Here is a 26,031-nt window from a genome sequence, read left to right on the forward strand (position 1 = left end):
ATTAAAATGATTAGATGTCAATCCCATAAACTCATAATATTCATGTATTTTGTCAACAATCAATACATCTTCAGGTTGTACAAGACATGAAGTTACCAACAACAACAAAAATCACCAACACTGACCCCAAGAAATAACAGCTTTAATTATGAAGTATTTAAAATAGTGATTACACACTGTATTTGAGTATATATAAGAAATATTTAACATCAATATATTTATGAAAGTTTAAGATGTTGAGCATGTGAAATAGGTTGTACTCTGACTATTTCCACTAAGTCGTCATCAAACCAGCAAGTTACATGCAGCACATCAACTGTGAAGTAATACAGATTGTCCTCACACTTCTGACGTCTGTAGATTGAACGTGGATCTTCACTGAGAATGGCACGGATAGCCTCTAAAGCTTCATCCGCAGAGTCTAGGAATTTTAGTCTAAAGTCATTATTTATTGCACTTTTTGAAAACCTATGCAACTGAGAACTAGCCCTTTCTGTGATTGTTACACACAACTTCGTAACAGGTGCATCTGAAATCCACTTTGCAGATTTAACTTCAGGACTGCTGAAAGACTGAGTTTGAGATTCACAGTTTGAAGATATTTCATTGCTACAGTCATGGTTCTCGGGAGCTTGATTAAAAGCTTTTCCATCAAACATATGTTTATTTTCATCCAAGTGCTCTACCTGAGGTACTTTAATTTTTTCTTTCACATATTCTGAATTGTTTGTATGATCATCCCCTGAAGATGTTGCGATACATTCATTTTCTTGATCTACATCAGAGGGCAGTGACTCTAATTCTTGATTCTCACTACCAGGATCATCCAAAGTCTCCTTTAAGTCTTTCTCATCAGAAGAATTATTTTTACAAGAGGATGGTGGTGAGTCATACTCTGGGATATAAGGTTTGACATCTAACACTGGTGTACCGTCTAATAAGTCTATACCACTGAGATGCAATGTGCTTCCTAACAGAAAAAAAAAATAATGAAGATATTTTAATGTGTAGTATGTATTTTCTATTTTAACATGCATTAGTTCATTCTTCAGGCCTACTGATTTAGAGACAGGTCCAAATCTCCCTTATTTTCAAACCTAATATTTCTTTGTGTGCAACTTTTATTTCATCTTTCTAGAAATCACTGATGAAAGGAAATATTTGGACTACAGCCTATGTAAAATTGTTATAAGAAATAGCTCTAATGAAAAAATACAAGCAATCTTCAAGTACCTGAAACAGTGTCTAGTTTTGCTAGTGTAAGTCCAATAGCATTGGGTCGATACGGAGATCGTGTTGAAAACAGTCCAACTCTTTTTCCATTTAGTCTTGGAGGTTTAACTTTAGCTTTCACATATTCTGCATTGTTTTTATGAAAGACAAATATCAACCTAAAAAGGCAACAAAAAAGCATGTACATGCATGTAGATGAATATAAGTGAAATATATTTTAATTACTTAATAAATGGATATAAAGATTTGCTTTCATAAACATCTCTATCAAAGGACATCTTTGCTAGCAAAGGGTTTATGATCCATTCCACTCCTCAGAAGTGGAGCAATTTTTAAACCCTTGGCTAGTGAAGAAGCTAAAAGAAAAAGAAAATTTTCTCTTAATGCTTTAGCAATAACAATTGTTTAAAAAAAGTTTATATGATATGAATAATTGTAAACAAGATATTAACCATATATGAGAAAACTCCTCCAAGCCCTCTAATGAATGCTCTGGGTTTGTGAAGATGGACTTTTCTATTTTTAGTGAGCCACGGGCAAATGGGCATACCGATGGTTGTCGAGGGGTTCCATTTTTAAATGTAAACAAGGAATTTATATAACCAATTGGTTTCATCTCCATATCTGAAAAACATGTACAAAATAGAATCGAAAAGAAAACTGAATAAAAATAATAACATAAGGAACTTTAAAACAGAAGCATATTTTGGTGCCATGACCAGGATCCTCTAAAGACATCGATGACATATAACAAATGAATCAGATTGATACATGGAAACTTCAGGCTCAGTTACTAAGCATATGGACTTCATAAAAAACTCTGGAAATTGTATATTTAAAATTTACTACTATAAAATAATCACTTTAATCTATCTATTTTAATCTGTTTTTTTTTTTAAATTGGAAACTAAACCTAAGTACACAATCATAGATAAGAGAAAATAATTTCGGTAATCTTTGCTAAAAATAGTAAGATTTACTTTTATACTTTCCAAATAAATCTGAAAAGTACTCATTCATTGCTTAAATCTTCCTTCTCAGTTCAGTTTTATTCACTGACATTAGCAAAACCTTCATTGGATTCAGCATTCGGAATTTTTTTCATATTTGGATATTATGGATTTAGATTTCATTGAAGATCAGGATAATAAGATCATTAGTTTTGAGTTCCATCGCCGATGACTATCTTTTTTTTTTCAAATGAAGAACTCACCTTTTCTCAACTTTTTCTAACCTTTTCGCCTATTAACCAAACGTTCTTGTGAAAGCGATTATGGTATGAATCCGGGTCAGAAAAGTGCATAGCAACAAAGCATCAAAAAATCAAAAATGACGTTATATTAGTTTTTATTTTACCCCTTTCTGTATAATTTAGTGCATAATTGTGGTTATTTTTTCTTCAGAGAACCAAAAAACACACCATGTGAACAAGTGACAAAGATTTTATCAGGTATTTAATTAAAAAAAGGGTTTGTTTATATTATAGTTCGAATTTCCTCTGTCTTTCATTCGGGGCACTTACCAAAGACATATAAAACCATATGTCTCTGCACTTACCAAGTTGTGTTACTTGTGTATTTATTTTAAATGTATGAAATTCCAGAAATCTTTTGCAATAAATGTGTTTTGTTTTTTAATAATTCCAAACACAGTGAAAAATACTTTGAAATCACACAAAATATGGTATTTACATATTTTATATACCAATTAATTGATTAAATTATTGTCCCATTGTAACATCATCCTCATCAGTATAAAGTAGAATATATAAAGAATAAAAGGTTTCTTTAGAAAGTCCAGATAACCATTACCAAATTGCCCCATTGGCCTTGTAATAAATGGATTTCCTTTGACATATTTTGCCTCGAAGTTATTTCCTTTAGCCGACATCTTGCAGGGCAAAGCAGTGAATTTTCCTCTTTAAGCAACCAAATTTAAACATGCATGCCAGAAATATATGGGGGAAAATATTTACAATCTCAAGATTATGAATTATTAGAGGCTTTAACAAACATATTTTCATAAGAAAATAGTGTTAAATTTACCTCAGTAACCAGTATAACACATTGAACTTGGTTGGATAATGAAGGGATCTGGGGACGTTGCCCTACAACATGACGGTCATGGGGAATAACTCTTGCTTAAATTACCTCAATGGAAAACCATCTATATTGAAATGTTCTTGGTTTTTCTGAAAACATATTTATCTGAGTACCTTCAGTATAGATGTAAAAAAAAATTGTAAACAAAAATATGATCACGTCCCTTCATGAAAATAAAAATGCTGCTTTTTTTATAATCTTATCACACAGTTCTTTGATTGAAAAGTAATACCTTTCAGATCAAAGGTTGTGCTCTTCAAGTCTTACAATCTTGAATAAAAGTTCTATTTAATAGAATATGATTGAAAATAAAAAGAAACTTAGGCTTTCCTATGCTCTATAAAATTTACAAAATATTGAAGAAAAAAGAGAGTGAAATATTGGCCATTTTGAAAGAATTTTTATCTGCACTACTCCTATACAACTGAATGAATAGATTTTATAATGAAACTTTCACAACAGAGCCATTATGACCCTTTATTTTACTTTTTGGTTTGACATATTTATGGGGATTCTCGATTTTTGCAAAAAATATACACACTGCCATTCTTTCTATAAAGTTCAAGGGCACCCATTCTTATCCTCAACCCCCCTTTACCTCTCAATAAAATATGATACTTTCATGGAATCTTTTATTACATATTTCCTCTGTTACCTTCTAAATTTACAAATTGATTGCAGATATTGATTGAATACTCATATACATGGACACTACCATGTTCCGGGTATTATTGGGGGAACCAGTACAGTATCTTATTTGCAATTAATCCTATTCCACTGGCACAGAATAAGATCTATGATACTTTTGCAGAATCTTATTACATATAAATGACATTGTTCTGTTCCTGTTATGTTTTGATCAGATAGATATTTGTTGTTTCCCATAGAAAAAAAATGAACTTTGCAATTAATTTATACACACATCTAGTTTTTTTTTTTTATTTTAGGTACATGTAAACATGATTTTGAGGCCAAAGGGTCAGTAACCAAACTTAGAAATGAGCACATAATTTTACATATACAGTAAAACTTGGTTATGACGAAGTAACTGGGACCTATGAAATTACTTTGTTATATACGTAATTTGTTATAATATCAGTATATAATTTGTTAAATTTATACAGTTGGGGATCCAAGACATCCTCACTTTATCTGTGAATTCGCAATATCCGTATTCATACTAAACAAGTTTTACTGTATACATAATAAAGACTTCGTTATTATAAATAAGTAAACTTTAGTTTTTGAATTCAACAAAAACTTGAAAGCTTTTGAACTGACCTGAACATAAAAGACATAATTCAAATATATTACCAGTATACAATGAAGCGCATTGAAGTGGTAAAATTTTCCTTTGGATGGAACGTTTTGAGCTATCTTTAGACACGCCCATTTCTTTAGAAAGTGTAGAAGTTCGGGCTTTACGGACGGTGGATATCGGCCTGGATAGCTCAGTGGTAAGATCACCTGACTTTTTTGTAACCTTACAGGGGTATACGATTGAAAAGTAATACCTTTCAGCCATATGTTTTTCTTCGTGCATTTCTCCTTTCCTACTACATTTGGTGGCCAGTGTGGGGGGCCTTGTTCAGGTTACAGTGTATGTGTAAAGAGAGTGAAATTCCTGGCAGGGCCCTACAACTTGTGTCTTCGAGGTCGAAGACTGTTTAAGGAGGGAGGAATGACCCTTTATTTTACTTTTTGGCTTTACACCGTGGATATCGGCCTGGATAGCTCAGTGGTTAGAGCACCTGACTAGTAATACAGGGGTCCCGGGTTCGATTCCTGGTCCAGCCATATGTTTTTCTTCGTGCATTTCTCCTTTCCTACTACAGAAAGGAAAAATCGGTCAAATGAATACCTGTAGAACAGGTATTCCATAAATATAGTAGCGAATCAAATTGACGGTCTATTTACACAACGAGTAAGCACGTGTTCGACCGATACATGTGTTATGCTAACTCCAATAAGCATGATAACATCATAATTATGCACAAATTCGTTTCAATGTGTGTTTTACAGAAGCGGGGACTCTATATATAGCTCTTTCTTATTTAAAAATCTTCATTTCAGTGTAACTCATGTCGCTTGTCGCGGAAAGTGGGGTGTCCTAAAACATAACGACGAATATTTCTTTCTCTTTTCTAAAAGAAATGGGCGTGTCGTTATGTTATAATTGACGTTTTAAACATGACTCAGAACGTTTCATCCAAATGGAAAATTTTACCACTTCAATGCGCTTCATTGTATCAGTATACACAGAGACACATGTATGGGTACAGTTTGTAAACAGAAGACAATTGACCAGAATAGGGGAAAACATTTCATTCAATTCTAAGTATTTAACTTAATACCTAAAAACCAAGAAATAAAGGTATTTCCTATCGAATGAAATTAAAAATTGAGACTTGTAATTGGTACATACCTAAACATTTCAAGATTTGTAGTGAATTCCATGCAGAATTTCACGAAGAAACAAAGACAAAATGGCTTGAGAATTTACAGAGATGTTACTAGTACAATGTATTTCCTAACTGATACCAACCTAAGTCTCTTTGTAAAAGATTTTTTCACACAGTATCTGTTTTTATACGCTTAAAATAAAGATAATGCATCTAAACTGAAACAATAGAAAGAACAATGATTTAAATAACCACTAATTGTTGTAGTGCATGGTTACTTAGAGGCAGTACCTTGAAGGAACTTTAACTGATGTATCCCAGTTCATTTACATTTAAATGTCAAAGTATTTATTTATGACTAACAGAGCATTTGTTTTATGTGAAATGTTTAGTTAAATTTTCTAAACTTAGGATTTGTATTTGTTCCCATCATGTCTTATATTGGAGGCTCTAAAAGAAAGGGAATTCTTAAAAATAGTGATGAAAAGCCAAAATTTAGGTTCAAAAAGTTGGGGTAAGTTTGACTTTGCTGGTCTGAAAGCTTGGGTATTTTGTGTTATCATGGCCAGGAGCTCAGATGTAGCAGAACTTTTAAACATAGAATGCTGTTTAAAAATCTGAAAAGTTAAATTCTGGGCTATCTTCTACAATATAGAAAATGAAATGAGTCTTCTAACAAGTACATACTATAGAGATGTGTCACCTTTTTCTCATGAGAATTGTTTGGTATACATCTACTGAGACAATTTTTTTCACAATTTTTGGTAATTGTTGTGTTATAAAACAAATATAAGACATTCTCACACATACCAGTAATTGAATGAAAATAAAGTTCTTGCAAATAAAAAGTAATTTATTGTAATCAACAAGTATTAAAGAAAAATGAAGAATAATGTTTGTCCAATTTTTTCAGGTTAAGCATGCCTACATCTGAGAACACTGCAGTGAAGTTTACGGGTTACCATGCCGACCCCATCCAGGTGCAGGTTAGATTGCCCAAGCGGCACCCCATCCCCGGCAAGGACATCATTCCCGAACCCCCTCCAGAGCAGGACAAGGTTCAAATGGAGGGGGATATGTATCCTCTGAAGTGGCCTGCATACACTCATGTAAGTTTCAAGAGCCAAAGTCATGTTGGATGTGAATATAGTTCAATATACATAGGAACAAATTGGTATCATGACAATTCAATAAATCATAACTACAAATTACTTTTTTTACTTTGTAAATTTTATCTACTGAGGTATTTTGATTTTACAGAGTGATGTAGAGAAGAAAATTAAAAGTGTATTAGAACCTCTGTCACTGTTCACAGCTTATGGGGATGATGAAGGTGAGAGGACATAAATAAATTAAGATTTAATTGTTCATTTAAAAAAAAGAAGAATATATCAAAATTCAGTCATCAGTAAACTGTATCATGTGGTTTACCAAAAGTTTCTGTAAGTTGTATTTTTTTTGTGCATACAAAGTACCGGTTATTAATCTGATCAAATGTACTACATGACTTTTTTCTATAATGTTGAAATTTCATTTTTCAGATGCAGAAGGGAAACCCAGAGTTGAACTTGAAAGACCAAATACTCCAATAAATGTATGCTACGTGTATTAACTAGGGCATATTAATAAGACTGAGTGTTGGAAGTTTTGTACGGGAAAGAAATTATAAATGTGTTTGATCTATGCTATAAATTATAGCTTTATCATGACATTACCTAGAAGTATATAAAAATGCAAATAATGTTTGCTGGGATATGAGAATTTTAAGTGTTAGTGGCTGAATGCTTGACAAATTTAACATTGACTTTAAAAGAATTTTTGATTTTCTCACCGCAGGAAGAAATCAGACAACAACCCACAAGTTTAGAACAACTGGCCAAATTTGTAAGAAGGAGGATAAAAGCCAGACCTGACGATCCTTACCTTTCCACTGATGATCAGCAGAATTTAGTGAGTCTTCTCTTTTTAGCTCTACTGGTCAGAGACCAGAAGAGCTTATGCGATAGTAATGCGTCCGGCGTCCGTCCGTCTGTCTGTCTGTCTGTCTGTCTGTCCGTCTGTCTGTCCGTCTGTCTGTAAACAATTTTTCAAAACGCTACTCCTCCTACAATTTTAGTCTGATTTCAGTATTACTTGGCACACAAGTAGACTACACTAAGATACATAGAATAGTGCATCGGTTTTTAATTTCAATGAACGATGTTGCCATGGTTACTAAAAATAGAATTTTCTGTGAAATTCCTTTAAAACGCTACTCCTTCTACAATTTTGGTCTGATTTCAATATAACTTGGCACACAAGTAGACTACACTAAGATACATGGAATAGTGCATCGGTTTTTAATTTCGATGAACGGTGTTGCCATGGTTACTAAAAATAGAATTTTCTGTGAAATTCCTTTAAAACGCTACTCCTCCTACAGTTTTGGTCTGATTTCAATATAACTTGGCACACAAGTAGACTACACTAAGATACATAGAACAGTGCATCGGTTTTTGATTTCGATGAACGGTGTTGCCATGGGTACTAAAAATACAAATTTAAGACAAAAACATTTAATACTCTACTCATACTACAGTTTTGGTCTGATTTCAAAATAACTTGGCACACAAGTAGACTACACTAAGATACATAGAATAGTGCATCGGTTTTTAATTTCGATGAACGGTGTTGCCATGGTTACTATAAATAGAATTTTCTGTGAAATTCCTTAAAAACGCTACTCCTTCTACAGTTTTGGTCTGATTTCAATATAACTTGGCACACAAGTAAACTACACTAAGATACATAGAATAGTGCATCAGTTTTTAATTTCGATGAACGATGTTGCCATGGTTACTAAAAATAGAATTTTCTGTGAAATTCTTTAAAAACGCTACTCCTTCTACAGTTTTGGTCTGATTTCAAAATAACTTGGCACACAAGTAGACTACACTAAGATACATAGAATAGTGCATCGGTTTTTGATTTCAATGTACGGTGTTGCCATGGTTACTAAAAATAGAATTTTCTGTGAAATTCCTTCTACAGTTTGGGTCTGATTTCAATATAACTTGGCACACTGGTAAACTACACTCAGATACATAGAATAGTGCATCGGTTTTTAATTTCGATGAACGGTGTTGCCATGGTTACTATAAATAGAATTTTCTGTGAAATTCCTTAAAAACGCTACTCCTTCTACAGTTTGGGTCTGATTTCAATATAACTTGGCACACAAGTAAACTACACTAAGATACATAGAATAGTGCATCAGTTTTTAATTTCGATGAATAATGTTGCCATGGTTACTAAAAATAGAATTTTCTGTGAAATTCTTTAAAAACGCTACTCCTTCTACAGTTTTGGTCTGATTTCAATGTAACTTTGCACACAAGTAGACTACACTAAGATACATGGAATATTGCATCGGTTTCTAATTTCGATGAACGGTGTTACCATGGTTACTAAAAATAGAATTTTCTGTGAAATTCCTTAAAAACGCTACTCCTTCTACAGTTCTAGTTTGATTTCAAAATAAGTTGGCACACAAGTAGACTACACAAAGATACATAAAATAGTGCAATGGTTTTTGATAAGTACAAACCAGTAGAGCTACAGTCTCGACAGAGACTTCTGGTTTTTAAACAGTCTGCATGCCGGCAGTGGACTATTCACCATCTTATTAATGTCCCTTTTATCTGGGACTGAATCTCTGGGTGGAACAGTTTTGGTAATACATGATGTTGAAAGAGCATTGAGTCTTTGAAATCTAATGAAATCCTAGACATAATTTTTTTTTTACCTTGGATGAGCTTAAAAAAATGAAAAGCAATCATTGAAGCTATTAAATTCAAGTCAGATGGGACCAGAGTTCTAGTCCTCTAAGTTGGTCAAAGATCAAGCAATTGTCAAGGTCTATGGACCTTCTATTTTCCAGTGATATACCAAGATTTTTGCATTTTTCATTCCAGGCTGGAATTTTGATGGGTGAAATCAATTTGATATGGCCAGAAATCAGAAAACAAATCGATGACCCATTCCTGGTAAGCTTGGATATTTACTTGTTCTTGCAAAACTTTACTTTCATCTTGAAGCTTGTTTCATTCAGATTTTGTTGGAAGAATTTAGAGATTTTAAAAACACACAAATGATACTTTCAATTTTGATTTACTCAGAGTCCAGAACAAAACAAAGAACTAAACAGAAGGATAGCTGTGCACATAGTAACTGTCTGTGAAGAATTATTCAACCACTACACCAAAAAAGCACAAGGTTTGAAAAAAATTACAGATATGGTTGTAATAAGTACAGTACTGAGTACTGTAGAAGTACTTTTTTTCCATGTGGTATTAATTTACGCTATATACGCGGTCACAGATTTTCCACGGAAATTTGTCCAAGCATACTTACCTGGTAATATAAATGTAAGGCATATAGTAACAGTCTGAAAAATCCGCGTAATTTTCAACCCGCGGATTAAACGGAAATTGAAATTCCTCGGAATCGTGACCCCGTGGAAAAAAGTATGTCTACAGTATTTAAATACATGTAGTATATTTTCACAATATATGTATATAATATTTATGTGCAGTTTTCATGTTGTGAAATGACATAGATTTAAAGTGAAAAACTGTTATACATCTGTACATATTAATTTCTTTTCAAGTTTTGAATCAGCGAGGGATTTTCAGTGGCCCTGCTAATATGAGCAGATTGAAGGCCCAGTTAGCTTTAGATGCAAATAAATTGTGAGTTATAAGAGTTAATTTTTTCTAATATATTGACTGCCAAGCTTTTCTTTGTAAAGGAAGTAATGTTCTCTAATACATGTACATATGTGTTAATCAAATAATAAATATTTTTGCTCATTCTAGCATTGAATTTTGTTTTATACCGTAACATTTTGAATTCTCTTTATTGGTAACTTTCCTTGGCCACCACCATAAGGACAAATTTAGACAAAACTTTTTAAAAAAAATTTGTTTTCTGCACAGCTTCAATATTTTGACAATACGGAGATACATCGTGGAGGACATTCGTAAACAAGCTAAAGATGGAGATACGGGGGAGGATGTTGTCTACTCGGCATCACCCGAGAAACCAGTACGAACCAAATCAGACGTCCCAGTTCTGTCATTTAAAGGAATGGTCAGTACATAAACTTATTGATTTTTTTGTTCAAGGATGATTTTTTTGTTCAAGGGTTGGTATTTCGAATTAATGTATCAAATGCAATATTTATTTTTCCAGATCCAAACCAGTCGTCCAAAGTCTAAAGTGAAGAGGTACAGGTTCCATACTCCTGAGCAAGAAGCGAAACAGGTACGTCTAAGAATATATATGCTAAAATGTGCATAAAACTGTATTCTTCTCTTTAATTTGCTCTTAAGGAATTCATGACTTTCTTAGAATATTATGTTAGAAACTGAAGTGTACATGTATGAAAAATGTGAAATTGTTTTGATTCTGTACAGATTGTGGAGAACATGCCCTCCTTGGACACCAATAAAGTACTGGGTCTGTTGACAGATCTACCTGAGAGAGATCTAGAAACACCATCGGAGGGTCAGTATTAAAATCTGGATAAGTACATATATTTACAAAAGTGTCCATTTTTCCATTTAAATTTCCATTTAAGCTTTTAAGCATACTGTGTATTAATCTTACATTGGTGTTTGATATTATACCTTCCAGCATCAGAAGGGAAAGCATCCAGAATCTCTGACAGAGGAAAGCACACTTCAGGGTAGGTTTATAATTCATTGTTAAATATATAACAAATTGTTCCTTTGGTTTTCTTCACAGTGAAGAAGATGGCAGTACACTGATTAACAGAATGTAGAACATTTTCTTTAGTCATCTTATTCAGATTAGATTTTGGTAAAGACTTGGTTTCATATTTTAGCTTTGGTTTGTAAAATAAAACCTTTTTTTTCATGAAAACTTGAATGCATCTTGGAGGATGAAACTCATTTTGTCTTATATCACAGGTATATGTGTATTTTCACTTTGATTACAGTGTGTCAAAAGAGGATCTTTCAAGGAGGAAGGTTCTTTTAAAGGTAAGATTTCTTTCATTTAAATCACCAAATTGTTTTCTATCTTTAAAAATGACATGTATACACCTACAATGTACTTAAAAAAAACACAGATTTTACTGTTATGTTTATTGGTTAGATATGAAAGTACTTCTTTGCCATATTTACAATGCCTCCAACATTGTCATAGAAATTGGATTTTTTTATTCAGTCGCAAAGTTTACACTGAGTAGCAAATCATAGATTTACCATTCCATTTAACTTCATTTAATTTCCTCTCAAGAAAATGCATGAATTCAGAATTACATGTAGATATCATATTTGTTGTAAAACTATAGAATCTTACTTTTTTTGTACAGCGGTCCCGCTCTCTGCCAGATATTCAGTTTGGGGAGACACTTCTAGAAGAACTTGGAATTGATCGATCCATCAAAAAAGATGTACTGGCTCAGCATGAAATAGACATCCTCAAACGTCAAATGGCTCAGCAGAAAGTGCAGGTAACGAGAAAACAAGTACACCCTTACATACAGATAAAGCATTTCCAACAAATACATGTAGATCTATTTCCTTGCCATTCTACATAATTGCTTTAAATTTTTTTTATTTGTTAGTTGGATGCATTAAAATTTATAATATAATGGATATAACCATCACTTTTGCCAAGGTTGTTGAATTCTTAGCAATGTTACAATATTTTTATACTTAAAAGGAGCATAATCAGGAAGTTTAGATATTGATTATTAATTTATTTTACAGCAGAGCAAGCAGAAAATTGCAGTAGATACCAGTAAGAAACCTCAGCCGGGAACACGAGAGTACGCTGCTCAGGATTTACAGCGCCTCGTCAAACGTCCACAAGACACAGAGGATCCCAAGATCAAGGAGGACCTTCCACCATTGTTACAGGTTCTTATTTTTGTTTCTAAAAATCTTTACAGCGTTTAGAATATTTTTAACACAGTGAAAACTGTCTAATCCGACACCTTTGTAATCCAACACACTGTGAATTCAGACATTTAATTTCATTCCCATTTTTACTGTTTTCCATGTGCAATCTGACACCCAGTCTATTCCAACACAAAATTTTTCTCCCAGTGCATGTCAGAATAGACAGGTTTCACTGTATTAGTCAACTGTACTACTTGTATATTTGTATAGTCATTGATCAAATGAATATTCAATAATGGCAAAAAAAAATTCCTCTAATTTCTTCCGATAGTAAAATTAATGTAAAGCTTCCTTGAGACAATTCAGACCATCAGTCAGTGTTTATATGATTTACATGTACATCAAGTACTTGTCACTTTTGTAGGCTATCACAAGAAGTGCTAAACATGATGGCCTAAAAGAGAGATTGGAACAGAGAATGAAAGAACTGGAAGAGAAAGAAAGACAAGATATCATTGACTCCAAGTGAGTGATTCTTCTTGATTATTTTGTCTTGTGGTCTGAAATAAGAAGGATTGGTACATGTCAACATCATTGATTCAAGCTTTCTTTCAGATCACAGATCAGCAGCTGTATCTTTGCTGGCTTTGAAAATTCTAAATATTCTCTCTGAAAAGAGTGATCAGAATGAAATGTTATGTTGTTAATTGTTCGTCCGAACCATTTCACTGAATTTATAATTTAAGTACATTTGATTCTACATCTTATATTTTTTTATTTCAGTGTGAATATTAGGGAACCAACACACCCACAACCTTCAACTGTCAGTGCCAGACTCCCAGGGGTAAGACAATTGCAATATTTTGAGAAATTTATGGCAATGTGATGCTGTGCACCAATTTCTCTTGTTTGTCTTGTTTTCTCATTTTTGTGTGTTTCTTATGTGAAATTTTCCCCCATTTCAGATGGAAGTCAGGGCATCAGATATCCGGGTGTCAGAGAGAGTCTGTATGTCTTCAATCACCATTGATGGTTACACAACAGTGTACAACGAACTCACGGATGAGGTAATTATTATATTATACTTTAGATTTCTTTTCAATAAAGCTTTTCTTAATTAAAAGTTGAACAGTCATTTCCATGAAGAGTACAGTTTGGTTAGATAAGAAAAATGACATTGTGTCCCTTTGTAGATTGATCCAGCCACTGTAAAGAGTCTAGATAAGAACTTGTTCCTCAGTGATGAGATTAAGGAGGTGTACAGAGAAATCATGAAGACTGTCCCTACAGATCACCTCAGACTGGATGATGTAAGCTACTGAAAAGCTCAGATTTAATCTTGAATCTACTTGCGTGCTGTATATACAAAAGCTATTTACTATATAAATTCCATAGTTGTTGCAAGTTTTAGTAGAAAAAAATAAGGCTTACAAACATACAACCAAAAATCAAACTTACCAGTTGAGTTCCAAATTTATTATTATTTTTTTCTTATTAAGTCTTTACATGCATGTTATTTATTGTATCAAGACAGAACATACATGTATCAATTTATTAAAACAAAATTTATGTCTAGAAACCATTACATGTTAATACCAGTATTAAGCCATGGTATTGTCAAAATGATATTACAAAAACCTCAAATTAAAACAAAGCTGCAGAAAGGGGTACACACTTCTGGTTTACCACATGTATTTATATATGCTCTAGCTATGATAGATACTGTGCAAACTTAAATGTAGTATGAAACTAATTTTCTTTTCATAGGATGAAATGGTTCAGAAAGCTGCTGATGATGTTAATTTATCAGGCACCATGGCTTCCTCCACACTGGCAAAGAGGCGGAGTCAACGAGTGATTAACCCCGCCCTGAACCGGGGTCAGAAGGCCCCCTGGGGGGAAATGGACCCCAAACAGTGGGTCAGAACGTAAGTCATTTATGATTATAACTCGAGGGGTGTAAAGCAAAAACAAAACTTATCAAGATGATGATGATAAAATTCAACTTTCTCTATTTCAGACCCCATAACCCTCCAAAGAATTTCTTAGGAGAAGATACATTCCACCCCACTGTAAGTACATTTTATTCATGTGTAATTGTAACTTAACTGTTTACATAATTTGTTTTTTACCCTAATATATAGATTTACATGAAATTTTAGTAGGAAAATTTCAAGTATGTTTTTGCCTAATTAACAAGTATTTTTTATCCCTCCAGAAAATAAGGTACCTGTATAAGAAGTATTCATTGTCATATACATATGTATTTTGTCTAGGCATGCACTATTGTTTTCAGCATTTTTTTTTTTTTTTACAAAAAATGATGAGCACATATCAATTTATACATATGCTTGTTACCACAGTTCTTTCCAAAATATAAGGTAATCTCAGATGTATTCATTTCAGGAAATGTTTCACTTGACACTTCACTTTTATTGAATGAATTTTAGTTGTTGTTCAATTGTTGAAGCAATTATTTAGAATTATTTTTATAATTAGCATTACATGTATATTGAAAATTCAGTTTACATTTATATATGAAAAATAGCTATTGAAGTAAATGTTTTCTTTAAAGATATAATTAATTTTTAAAATGAATGTTACTTTACAAATGAAATTATATTAACCCTTATAAAACACACAAAAAAGTAGATGGATAGAAAACTATGGTCATTTAAACATAAAATTTAGGTGAAGAAAACCCAGATTATTGCGTGTGACTATCTTATTGTATTAATCACATAGTTGATGAATCCACACCATAATAATCAAGGTAATACATTTTAAGAATTCTATCTTTATAACTTGTCAGACACCAAACATGGAAAAGATTCACGACTTTATGCACAATCCTCGAAAAATGGCCCAGATCAAGGAACAGACAGAAAATATGCCCAAATTTGTGGCCGAGAAAATGTCAAGGACGTACGCTTCCTGGCTCCAATGGTGGAGAAGTACGATTACCAGTGATGACTACATGAAATATCTGTCAACCACGGTACAGCTCCATATCCATAGATGTGTTGCTTGGTTGCCTCAGCTCAGCACTAACTATTTCTCTCATCTCTGCACTTGCATGCATATAATGTCTTATTTTTCAATTTGCTAGATTCTTAATAAGCACTCTCGTTTAGTATTTTAATCTTGTTAAGTGCTTTTTAATAGAATGAAAAATGTCTTTTTATGATAAAATGGAAGTATTAGAGAAAATCTATAATTTTGATCAGTGATCATTGCTACTTTAAATCTTGCTTGATTCTCTGCTTTCTATATTGGCACTCACATGTATGCCTGCAACTCAAAACCTTGCAGGCAGCATTTTTTGCACATTTACTGAATAGTGTTATATTCTTTAGAGTAGAAGATATCAATATTTATGAAAGATTATTTTCACCAAGTTTAAAAATCATTTCACATAAAAATTGGAATTTCACTCACAAGACTTTGAACATATTGGCAGTCGGAGGTACAAGAGAACAAAAGGCAGACTATCTAAATCTTATACATGTACTACTTTAGAAAAAAAAAACTGTATTTATAATTTGCAAACCATTCAATCACAATTTATTTTTTGTTTACTTCTAAGAGATCATTAACATTGAAGAATTGGAGATATATGCAACTGTCTTTTCCTCAGGGATTAATTTATAGGTTTGCTGCACAAGATTCAGAGCATTATTTGTCTTGGTAATGTGAACTGTCAAATTAAATGCCAATTTATTGTCATATCTGCAAGCAATACCTTAAGCATTAATTATTTCTTTTCTGTAATAGATGTTTTTTAATGGCTAATTGAATAACAAGTTCCATAATCTACTATTTATACATGTTTTACTTAATTTAATCATATTTTAGAGAATTTATAAACCAAAAGAGAGATTGCATTTATTTGTCTCAAATGATTAGTTGTGTAGCCTGCTGTAGCAAGAACTAGAATCTAGTGATCTGTCACATTACAAGTCAATATCATGAGGAAGCCATTCTGTTTACTAGCATAGGAGTATGCATGGTTTGCCTGAATAAAGTTTTATGTAGAAAGACTATACCAAGTTAGGTCGAGGAATAATTATTTGGTCACTTGTTTTTTTATGTGTGTTTTGATTGTTTTATTTCAGTTTGTTTTGTTTAAATTTGTTTCCTATTTTAGGAATGTGGCATTCGGTTTTCTAACTATAAACACTGTTACATGTACAGTTGTATATGCCTAAATTCAAGTTTATATGATCTGCCAGCTCAAGCAGGGTATTTTGCCAGGTCTTATTTATATATTCATCTCTCTTATATCTGAGACATTGAAGGTTTGAACAGAGAAAAATATCTCCGTCCATTTATCATATTTATCTGAGATGGAACAAAAATCAAATTTAATCTTGTATTCACTGATATGAATGATAAGATGGATCAAAGATTTTTTTTAATCAAAAGAGAACAACCATTCTAGGCCATCCTTAAAAAATTGTTTGTTTGGATTGCCGCCTGAAGGGTTTCAGACACAGGAGGGAGGGAAATTATTTTTTTTTAATTGAAAACCTAATTTTACATAGATCTGACACTATATTTCAGTGTTTTGTATGGTGCATTTGATACATGTAATGGGCAAAAAAATTGATTAAATGAAGAAAAAAAATCTTCCTATTTTTTGGTCAATAAAATTTTTTCAGGAGGGGGCATTTCAATGAGGCGGGAGGCAATTCCAAACAAACTATAATTTTATTTTGGCCCTATTATAAAGACAACTTTCTTAACACTGATTTACCAAGCATAACAAAGTAATCTTTTCTTTTACATTTTTATATCAATAAAAAAAAATGAATAAGTATTACTTTAATTGAAATTTGTTATGATCTTTTGAAAGATGGTGAACTACATGCAGTATACTTTAAAAAAAAATAATTAGGTTTCTAAGTAATCTAGATTTGATGATTATTTATAGGAGTCGGATTATATGGGGGTGGTGTTCCATTTCTACGACTCTGAGGATGAGGATGAGGATGATGAGGAGGAACCTACCCCCCGGGGCTACACCATTCCCAGGATGGGGGTCTCTCCATTCAAACCTCACTCCAGGGCAGGCCAGCCCAGTAAACTGGCAGAACTCAAGTAAGTCTGTCATAATTTACTGTGATGCTAATGTTAGCAAAGTCTTATGGGTAAATATCCATGTAATATGTGATATTTCACAAGAATATTAGGCAACAGCATTGATGATTTTTAAATTAAGATGTGTGTTTTTTTATTTTTTGGCTAGAGTAAATTATTGGCAAATCTACAAGTGGTCATTTCATGTCATGTTTTTAGAAAATTTTGAAATAATAATTATTTTGAAAAAAAATTAACTAAGTTACCAATTTGTGTAAGTGTCTCAGGAGATAAATGCCCTTTTCAGTTCTCCATCTTTAAGTAGCAAATCACACAGGTATATGTAACTTAAACTTTATGGGACAGGGAAGGTGAAATAATCAGATGGTGATTAAGGTTTACAGACTTGAGTTTTAAAAAAACTTATAACATTGATGTTTTAAAGATTTAATTAATCCAAAACTCAATTTGATGAGGACATGGAATTTTTGATTAATTGGGATATTTTTTCATGAATAAACTTATGTTTTTAAATGAATTTTTAATGGTCATTTTTAAAGGTTATTTAATGGTAAAGGGTAGCGAGTACTTTAATCCTGTTTTATTCATGCAGACAAAGATTTATTGATAATTATGTACTAATTGCATTAAAGAATTGAGAGGCTTTGGACATGCATCCTTGTTTTCATCTCTACACTTCTCGACTGCAGAATTATCAAGGGAGATAACACATATCTCATCATCATGTCCATCTGTCTATCTGTTTCTCTCTCTGTGAAGATGAAAATCTAGGATTTGTTTATTTTTAGTGTATCCACACATGGTATATCTAGGGATGTTTTGGGTAATGCATGGAACTACAAATCTTGCTTTCTTCAGACCCTGGCTTTAAGGACATAAATGGAACCCAAACAAACTGAAACAATTGGCAATTTCTTTGTAAAATTCCTGCATAATGAACTCAATATTACGAACAATGTCCACTGATGACAACTGCTTTTAAACCATCATTGCATTCAGTGCATCTATATGCATGAGTATTGTGCCTGATGGATGATTCAGTAATCAAACCTGCATTGGGGATAGGAGAATTTCCAAACTCTGGAATGACCTCTTCAAATATGCTTTTCCTCCCAGAATATTTAAGTTGATATGCAAACCAAATTCCCATAGCATTACTACCAAGTCTCCCTTCAAAACATGATTATGTTAGATATATTGTTAAATTGGATAGTGACTTAATTTCAGAAAGCAGCAGAGGTTGCAGCTGTAAGTATTCAGGTGGACTCAGTGTTGTGAATTACTCAGTAGTTGTGATAGCTCGGTACACAAGAAAGGGAAGAAGGCACTTAAATTCATAATGTTTTAAAAATTTTCTTCATCCCCCCTCTAATGGCCCTAACTTTAAAGAACAACAAAATAGTTCCCCAAGTTTGAAAAAACTGTAAAGTTTATAACTTTAAAAGCTCAAATAACTTTTCTATATTTTTATTGAGACATATATCCATTAAAATATAAGAAACCATTGAATTGTTAAAAAAAATCACCTGTTTACCGGTAGTAAACTAAATATTTCTCTCATGATTTTTGAAGAATTTTCTTGTACATGTATAATTTTGTTGCTATGCACATGACATATCTGAGAGAAGTATTTTTGAAGGTGATAGACTTTGCTCATTTACATGGAACAAATGGCTTAATAGTTAAAACATTTAGGCAATAGTTGTTTACCCGTTGAACCTGGAGGTGGAAAAAGAGATATTTCTTCCATTTTAGCTCATTATCTTAGCATTGCACAATTAGTTTTAAATGCTGTATTTAAGCATGCATATATGCATTTGTAGTGACATCTTTAAAATGCTTTTAAATGTACAAGTAATAGAATTTGATTCAGACATTGAATTGGTAGTGTGAATATGTACTTGCTATCACAACTAAATTGTTTTTCCTTGGCATGCAAGCTATAAATTTAAGTTGTTATGATTTGCAAATTTTTCTTTGATTTTATTTTGTGTAGTTTGAAAGAAAAATTTGAAATGTAAATTTTATTCCATTTCATTATATAAAAACGTGTAATAATTAAGAAGACATTTAATTGTCAAGATTTAAGCAACAAGTAATATACTACATGGCTATATAGTATGTGGATAAGAGAATCAATCACTTTGAAGCTTCTAAAGAGATGAATTTATTTTCTTTAATTCATTCTTCTTGTTGTATTATGTTGACACAAGACTATAAATTAGCTAGATGAAAGAAATTTAGATGTAATAAAGAATGTTGTGCATGTAACCGGTGTAATTTTTTCTGCTGGTTTTTTTAAAAAAACATTTTTTAAAAAAATAAATAAAATGAAACTATTCTTGTATTCAGTACATGTGTTCATCCTAATTAAAGCATGTCCTTGACTAATGCATGAATGTTGTCCGAAGAAGATAGATTTTTAATTTGTACTTAATTTGATTTTTATTAATTTGGCCATGCATTATCCATTGGAACTCCGTAACTTCATAAAATTCTTGATATGCTTTAAACCATGCTTTTCTAAGTGTAGTGATCTTAAATCATGAAATAAGAATCTTGGAAAGAATACTGATGAAGAATCAGCTTTCTTGATTATCTTTAAATTTTTTCCTTAATTTTTTTCCCTCATCAATAACCTGTCCAATTTAGCTTAAGCATCCTCTCACAGCTGTGTGTTTTTTCAGGGAGAGAGAGAAGAAAATAGAGGAATTAAAACAGGAAAAGAATAAGTATGAAGAGGGCATGTGGAATGTGAACTCCATCTTAATGGGTGGACTGGGCAAGGACCCCATCCTTACAGAACCACAGGGTTTGTTTTCTCATATCACACAATTTTCATGACTCATAACTTATACAGTTGAACTTTGATATCTGAAAACCAGATATATCAAAATAATTTGGAAGTCCCAGTTACTTTTTCTTTCTGTATTTTACCCTCAATATCTCGAATCTTTGGATATCTCAATGTTTTTATCAATCTCATTGAGTTCTAGATAACAAGGTTTGACTGTATTTAATATTGTATTAGACTATATACACGTATATACTTAATTCGAACAAAGTTGAAATTTTGATCTAGGTTATTAGATTTTCATCTTAAAGAACTAATGATCTGTGTTCATTGCCAATTTTAAATTTATATATTTCCATGCAATTCCACAAGACAGTGTGCTTGCGAAAATTTAATTATCGCGAATAATATTATGTCTTAGAATTATATAGAGCAATGACCACAATTCATGAAAATTTTGTCTCGCTTATCAAGAATCAGTGACTTATCTTGCGAAATTAAGGTGTCATGAAAATAAAGTGATCTACAGTATGATATAAAGTACTTGATTAAAAGTACAATTTTATCTCTTGACATTTGAGTTGTTTGTATTTCGTTACAGATGATGACGATGCCTCGTCCACCAGGAAGAAGTCAGCTGACACGACAAAATCGGCTAAAACTCTGCAGGAAAGAGCTGCTGCCCGGCACTCGGCAAAACTAGAAAAAGCAGGAAGGTAAGGAAATCAATCAATAAGCTGCATGCCTGTAAAAAGACTTAAAAGATAAACAATTTCTGTGTCAATTATCAATAGAAACCCCTGCTTCCCATTTTGTCCTGCAACTGTTTCGTACTTAGCACCTCTAACAAACATGTTTTATTTAAAAATTACATGCTGGCATACTGGAAAATAACATCTTCTCTTTTATTTGATAATTAATTCAATGTAAAATCTTATTTCTACACCACATTAGTACAAACTAGGATAGTGACAATTCTCAAGGAGAAAATGTGTTTTAAAAATTATTTCCTTTGAATTCTTTGATAGAGAGATTGCTACAACATCGCGAGCCTCTAAAGTGACAACAATGACTGGCACCATTAGTAAGCTGGAGACAGATTGCACAGAGGAGGTCAGGGTCAAATTTATAACAATCTGTCTATAAACAAAATTCTAAACTGTTTGTAAACAAAATTCTAAACTGTTTGTAAACAAAATTCCAAACTTTTTTTCCTCCTACAATATTAGTGGTTCAAGTCCGTGTGGAAATTTTTTTTTCATTTTAAGTACAAACCAAATTCATAACAATATGTCTGTCTGTAAATAAAATTCCAAACTTTTTTTCCTCCTTCAATATTGGTGATTCAAGTCCTTGTGAAACTTTTTTTTTTACATTTAAAGTACAAACCAAATAAACCTATATTTTCATCAGAGCTAGACTCTCAATTCATTGGCCTTGGATGGTCATTTAGAATTAAGACTGAGTAACCTTAACTTGTATGTAATGTTTATTTTATAGAGTGGGGAGGTGACCCTGACCCCCCAGGAGAGACTGGAGAAGGTGTGGGGGTCACTAGAGATGCCAGACAACCTGAAACTGGACATGGCCATTAAATACAGCACCAATGACTACTATGTTAAACTCTACGAGGTACTCGCACTGAAGTGTAATATATGATAGGGAATTAAAAGATGTGAGATATTCCAAAACTTTATTTAATCTTGCACTTATATCCAATGGGTTTTTAATATTTTCTACTTTCTCTTTAGGCTATTGAGCACTGGGAGAAGGTGACAGATCTCATACTGAAGAGAGAAGACCTCCTGGCAAAGCTGGAAAAATTCGAGAGGGCTGCTTCAGATCCAAACAGGTTCTTTGAGAAAGGTAATTTTTCTGTTTGATAAAAATGGTTTCCATCTGGCATGAATATGTTTCAAAAAAGCTCTTTTTGAATTAAATTGATATATGAATAATAACTCCTAACATGTGTACAATACACATATCTTCTGTCTTGCTAGATTTAACTGATTTATCCTTTCTTTAACCTATAAAAAATAACTCTTGAAAACAGGTGATTTTGATAAATAATTGGGAATGGAAATACCTTTAAACATACCTTTAAAGGTGAAGATAATTATTTTATCTTTTTATCCAATGTAGGAAAATGAACATTTTGGGAAGCTGAAATTTGTTTATTATTGCTATCATGGTGTATGTGTTTCTAATCTATTAATCTATCAAATTAGGAAATAAAGGAAGTTCAGTGAAAAGATTACAGGAAGCAAAACAAAGAAGTTACTTGTACAAGGTAAGTCATCCGCATCATATGCTCACTGCAGTAACTCTTACAACCTTCAAACACAAGAGAGCTCAATTTTTTTCAAATCAAATCATATTTTCAATATGTGTAATATAATTAAATTTTCTGTTGATTTCAGAGGATAGAGTACTATGATCAGGAAATAAAGGTGGAACTGAGTGTGATAAAGAAACACTTCAAAGATGAAGTATCTCATAAAGTAAGTCATTAGTTCAATCTCTTCAATGATATTTTTTATTACTTGGAATTAAATTCTTTTAAACATCATAAATCTTTCTAATCAAGTATCTTCTCTATACAAATTGCTAACAGTAATATACAGTATATGGGAGAAAAAAATCAATTCTGTACAATATATAAAAACTGGAAAACATTACAAAAGATCAACAAATTAAATGAGATTTTTCTTGCAGGGACGTCCATATGAAGAGAAAATAAAATGGGACAGAATCGAGATGTTGTACTGGCTGCAGGAAGAAAGAAAAAGCAGTGCCATCAAATATGAATCCATGATGAAACCATTCCAAGTGGGCACTGCCCGGTTAGAGCCCATTCCAAATCTTCCCCAGGAGGGATGGGTATAACAACCTGAATGCCTATTCTGAGAGTCCATTAAGGATTTTGGAATTTGATGTTGTAACTTCTGTGATAGAACTGTTATAGACCCTACAGCTGATATATGTACTGCTGTGTGATGGTATGTGATATAATTGACATGGAAGCTATACACGTATGTTTTATCTGATTATATCCGTCCAGTATCTTACTGCTGATAAATAAAATACATATTTTGAATCAATTTTCTGGCTGATTTAAAACTGAAGATTATGGGCTGCTCTTTTTATGATGGGCTGCAGCCAGTCAAAGGTGATTCCCTTTTATAGTGTAACTATGATCTACATGCATATGTGACATAGGTATTTCCTTGCTCTGAAAAATCAAGGAAATAATTTTGTATCATTTGAATGAAAAGGATATTGTTATATACTGTATTTAGTTTACCTTGCGATACATACTGGTACATGTGTATATGCTACATGGGGTACAAGGTTTCATTTTTCTTTCGTAATTGCCTCAGGAAAAAAATATGAATTTAATATGAGAAAAACTAATTTTTAACTTTTTCCAAATTCCTGTTCTACTTTTTTGGCAAATAAATTGCTAAAAGTCGTTGTTATTAGGCAATATATATATATCTGAATTTCTCATTTGGACCTACTCATTTCCTCTGGAAAGGAAAATTTGTTAGATCTGTCTGTTATACAACTCAGTATTTAGTTGTCACTTTTGAACTCGAAAAGTCAGAGAATTCGTAGCCAAGGTAAAGGATTGTATTAGGCCCTATACAATCAGAATCAGCTTTTTGCTGAGTAATTTAGTATTTTCCAAGATATCATATATACGGAATATCAGAGCAAACAAGCAAAGAAGGTGAATGAACATTATATTGGACTGCTCTGATTGTATTCCTTTTATATTCTAATCAACTGCTTTAAGAAATGGTGTATGCATGATTAACATTTGATTATTTTTACCTGCATCAGGTCACACCCCAAGGTAACTTCAGGGATATGTCGTGCAGGTCAAAGGTCAAGGAGCTTTTTGCGTCGTTAGCATCAGAGAAAGGGGTTTCTTAAAGACGTTTCGTTAGGAAATGTTAATTAAGATAACATAAAAACTGAAATAACTGTCAGATCAAAAAAGTAAAATAGGAGGTACACAATTGCATTGTGTAATAGAAAATATGTGAGAGGATCATTCAAATTTATTCACTGGCATAGAAAGAGTTGCGGCTGAGAGATGGATATATCTTCAATATTACAGAAAGAATGGCTGTGTCCATGTTTTACTCTGGGAAACCCAAAAGATCTGTCCGATCGAAAAGTAAAATAGGAGGTGCACAATGGCACTGTGTAACAAAGATTCTTTGAAAGTCTTATAATTAAATTTCATTCACTGGTAAAAGAGCAGTTGCTGATAAAAGATGGATACCCCAAAGCGTAACTGACGGACGGAAGGACAGCTAGACATACGGGCGGACATCCCGATCACTATATACTCTCCCACTTTTCAAGCGAGGGAGGGGGGATATAATGATAATGACTTTAGACACGATCCCTTACATCGTCTCAGAAAATGCAGTGTTTCATAAAGTCATCGTGATGTCCCGTGTTTAATTCCGATTATAGATTGAAAACAAGCTATATTATATCAATCCTTTACTTATCTTCAACCCCACCCCCACCCCCTTCAAAAAAAATCGAAAGAATTGTTTTTCTAGTTTTTCTCATTTTGAAATTCGCCTATGATATGAAATTTTTAACAAATATAGCTGGAAAATGAACTCTGCAAGCTGTGTTTTTCAAGATAACGGCCTATTTGTTCCAGTAAAATGTTCAAATTGCAAGTATTTGCAGTGGTGACATATTTGCATCTTCCTAAATTATGAATAACTCTTGAATTTTCTTCCATCAAGATTTCTAAAATTTCTAATCGAACACTATTGCTTTATCAGAAAAAATATCATGTCACGAATTTAAATTTAAGAACCACGGCTCATTACCATGTCTCAGAATTTAACAGTGTCTTTTTTATGCATATATTTCAATTTGAATCTCCTCTCGTGGGAATCCTTTGATATACGCCTGTGGAAAAGTCATTTAGTGAGTTTGTATAAATTGTATATCTACGTTTATCTTTGAAGTTTCTGGGTAAGGAGAAATGAATTCATATAAGCAACTAGATTAATAAAATTGAGTTGGACTTGTTTGCTGTCAAAAATTGATTTTTCCCCAGAAGATAATAATCCTTTATCGAATTTTCTAAGACGTTTGAAGTCGAGTTCTTCCAGATAAGTATATACAAAATGCTTTGTTTTCAAAAAAACTGGACGTATACGATTTAGGAGATCCGAGTTACCTTTAGCAATCATTTATCGTTCTTTATTTCGCCGAGCAATCATGAATGATCACCTAGATGTGCATTTTCCGCTATGCACTACAATTAATTTTTTCAGCTTTTCTAAAAGAACATTTTTGCACCATCTGTATAATATACGTTGAATTTGAAAACATGTAAATGCTGAAACATTTCTCATGAAAGTGCACAAACAAAACAACTGAATTGCTATTCATATTGTTATCTTGATTAAAGCTTTAAAATTCAGGTGTTTTGTTAAAAACTTACT

The 26,031-nt window shown here is 32.6% G+C and overlaps 2 protein-coding genes across 4 annotated transcripts; one reads left to right on the forward strand and one right to left on the reverse strand.

Annotated features, from left to right (window-relative positions):
- Nucleotides 1-128: 128 nt before the first annotated feature.
- On the reverse strand, nt 129-5,820 carry LOC134278813 (tRNA (adenine(37)-N6)-methyltransferase-like). The gene is made up of 4 exons (XM_062761111.1): nt 5,761-5,820; nt 1,686-1,857; nt 1,234-1,391; nt 129-970 (listed from the first exon to the last, which is right to left on the reverse strand). Exons 2-4 carry the CDS (start codon nt 1,853-1,855, stop codon nt 219-221), a joined length of 1,080 nt encoding a protein of 359 aa, XP_062617095.1. The 5' UTR covers nt 1,856-1,857; nt 5,761-5,820; the 3' UTR covers nt 129-218.
- LOC134278811 (coiled-coil domain-containing protein 87-like) lies at nt 2,532-23,643 on the forward strand. 3 transcript variants are annotated; one of them, XM_062761106.1, is made up of 32 exons: nt 2,532-2,683; nt 6,651-6,846; nt 6,998-7,070; nt 7,279-7,331; nt 7,574-7,687; nt 9,691-9,762; nt 9,895-9,991; nt 10,386-10,467; nt 10,714-10,867; nt 10,970-11,041; nt 11,194-11,284; nt 11,414-11,465; nt 11,739-11,781; nt 12,117-12,257; nt 12,517-12,666; nt 13,073-13,173; nt 13,432-13,492; nt 13,614-13,715; nt 13,842-13,958; nt 14,416-14,576; nt 14,669-14,720; nt 15,461-15,646; nt 17,582-17,748; nt 18,976-18,996; nt 20,436-20,560; nt 21,144-21,258; nt 21,571-21,655; nt 22,043-22,174; nt 22,294-22,408; nt 22,771-22,832; nt 22,963-23,043; nt 23,258-23,643. In XM_062761106.1, the coding sequence occupies exons 2-32, from the start codon at nt 6,658-6,660 to the stop codon at nt 23,426-23,428; spliced, it is 3,237 nt and encodes a 1,078-aa protein (XP_062617090.1). In that variant the 5' UTR covers nt 2,532-2,683; nt 6,651-6,657; the 3' UTR covers nt 23,429-23,643. The 3 variants fall into 3 exon arrangements, with proteins under 3 accessions (XP_062617090.1, XP_062617088.1, XP_062617089.1); XM_062761104.1 differs by lacking the exon at nt 2,532-2,683 and adding an exon at nt 6,131-6,251; XM_062761105.1 differs by lacking the exons at nt 2,532-2,683; nt 18,976-18,996 and adding an exon at nt 6,131-6,251.
- The last annotated feature ends 2,388 nt before the right edge of the window (nt 23,644-26,031 follow it).

This window comes from Saccostrea cucullata, unplaced genomic scaffold, assembly GCF_032062105.1.
Source record: "Saccostrea cucullata isolate Sc308-1 unplaced genomic scaffold, CSIRO_AGI_Scuc_v1 ctg491, whole genome shotgun sequence".
NCBI lineage: Eukaryota > Metazoa > Mollusca > Bivalvia > Ostreida > Ostreidae > Saccostrea > Saccostrea cuccullata.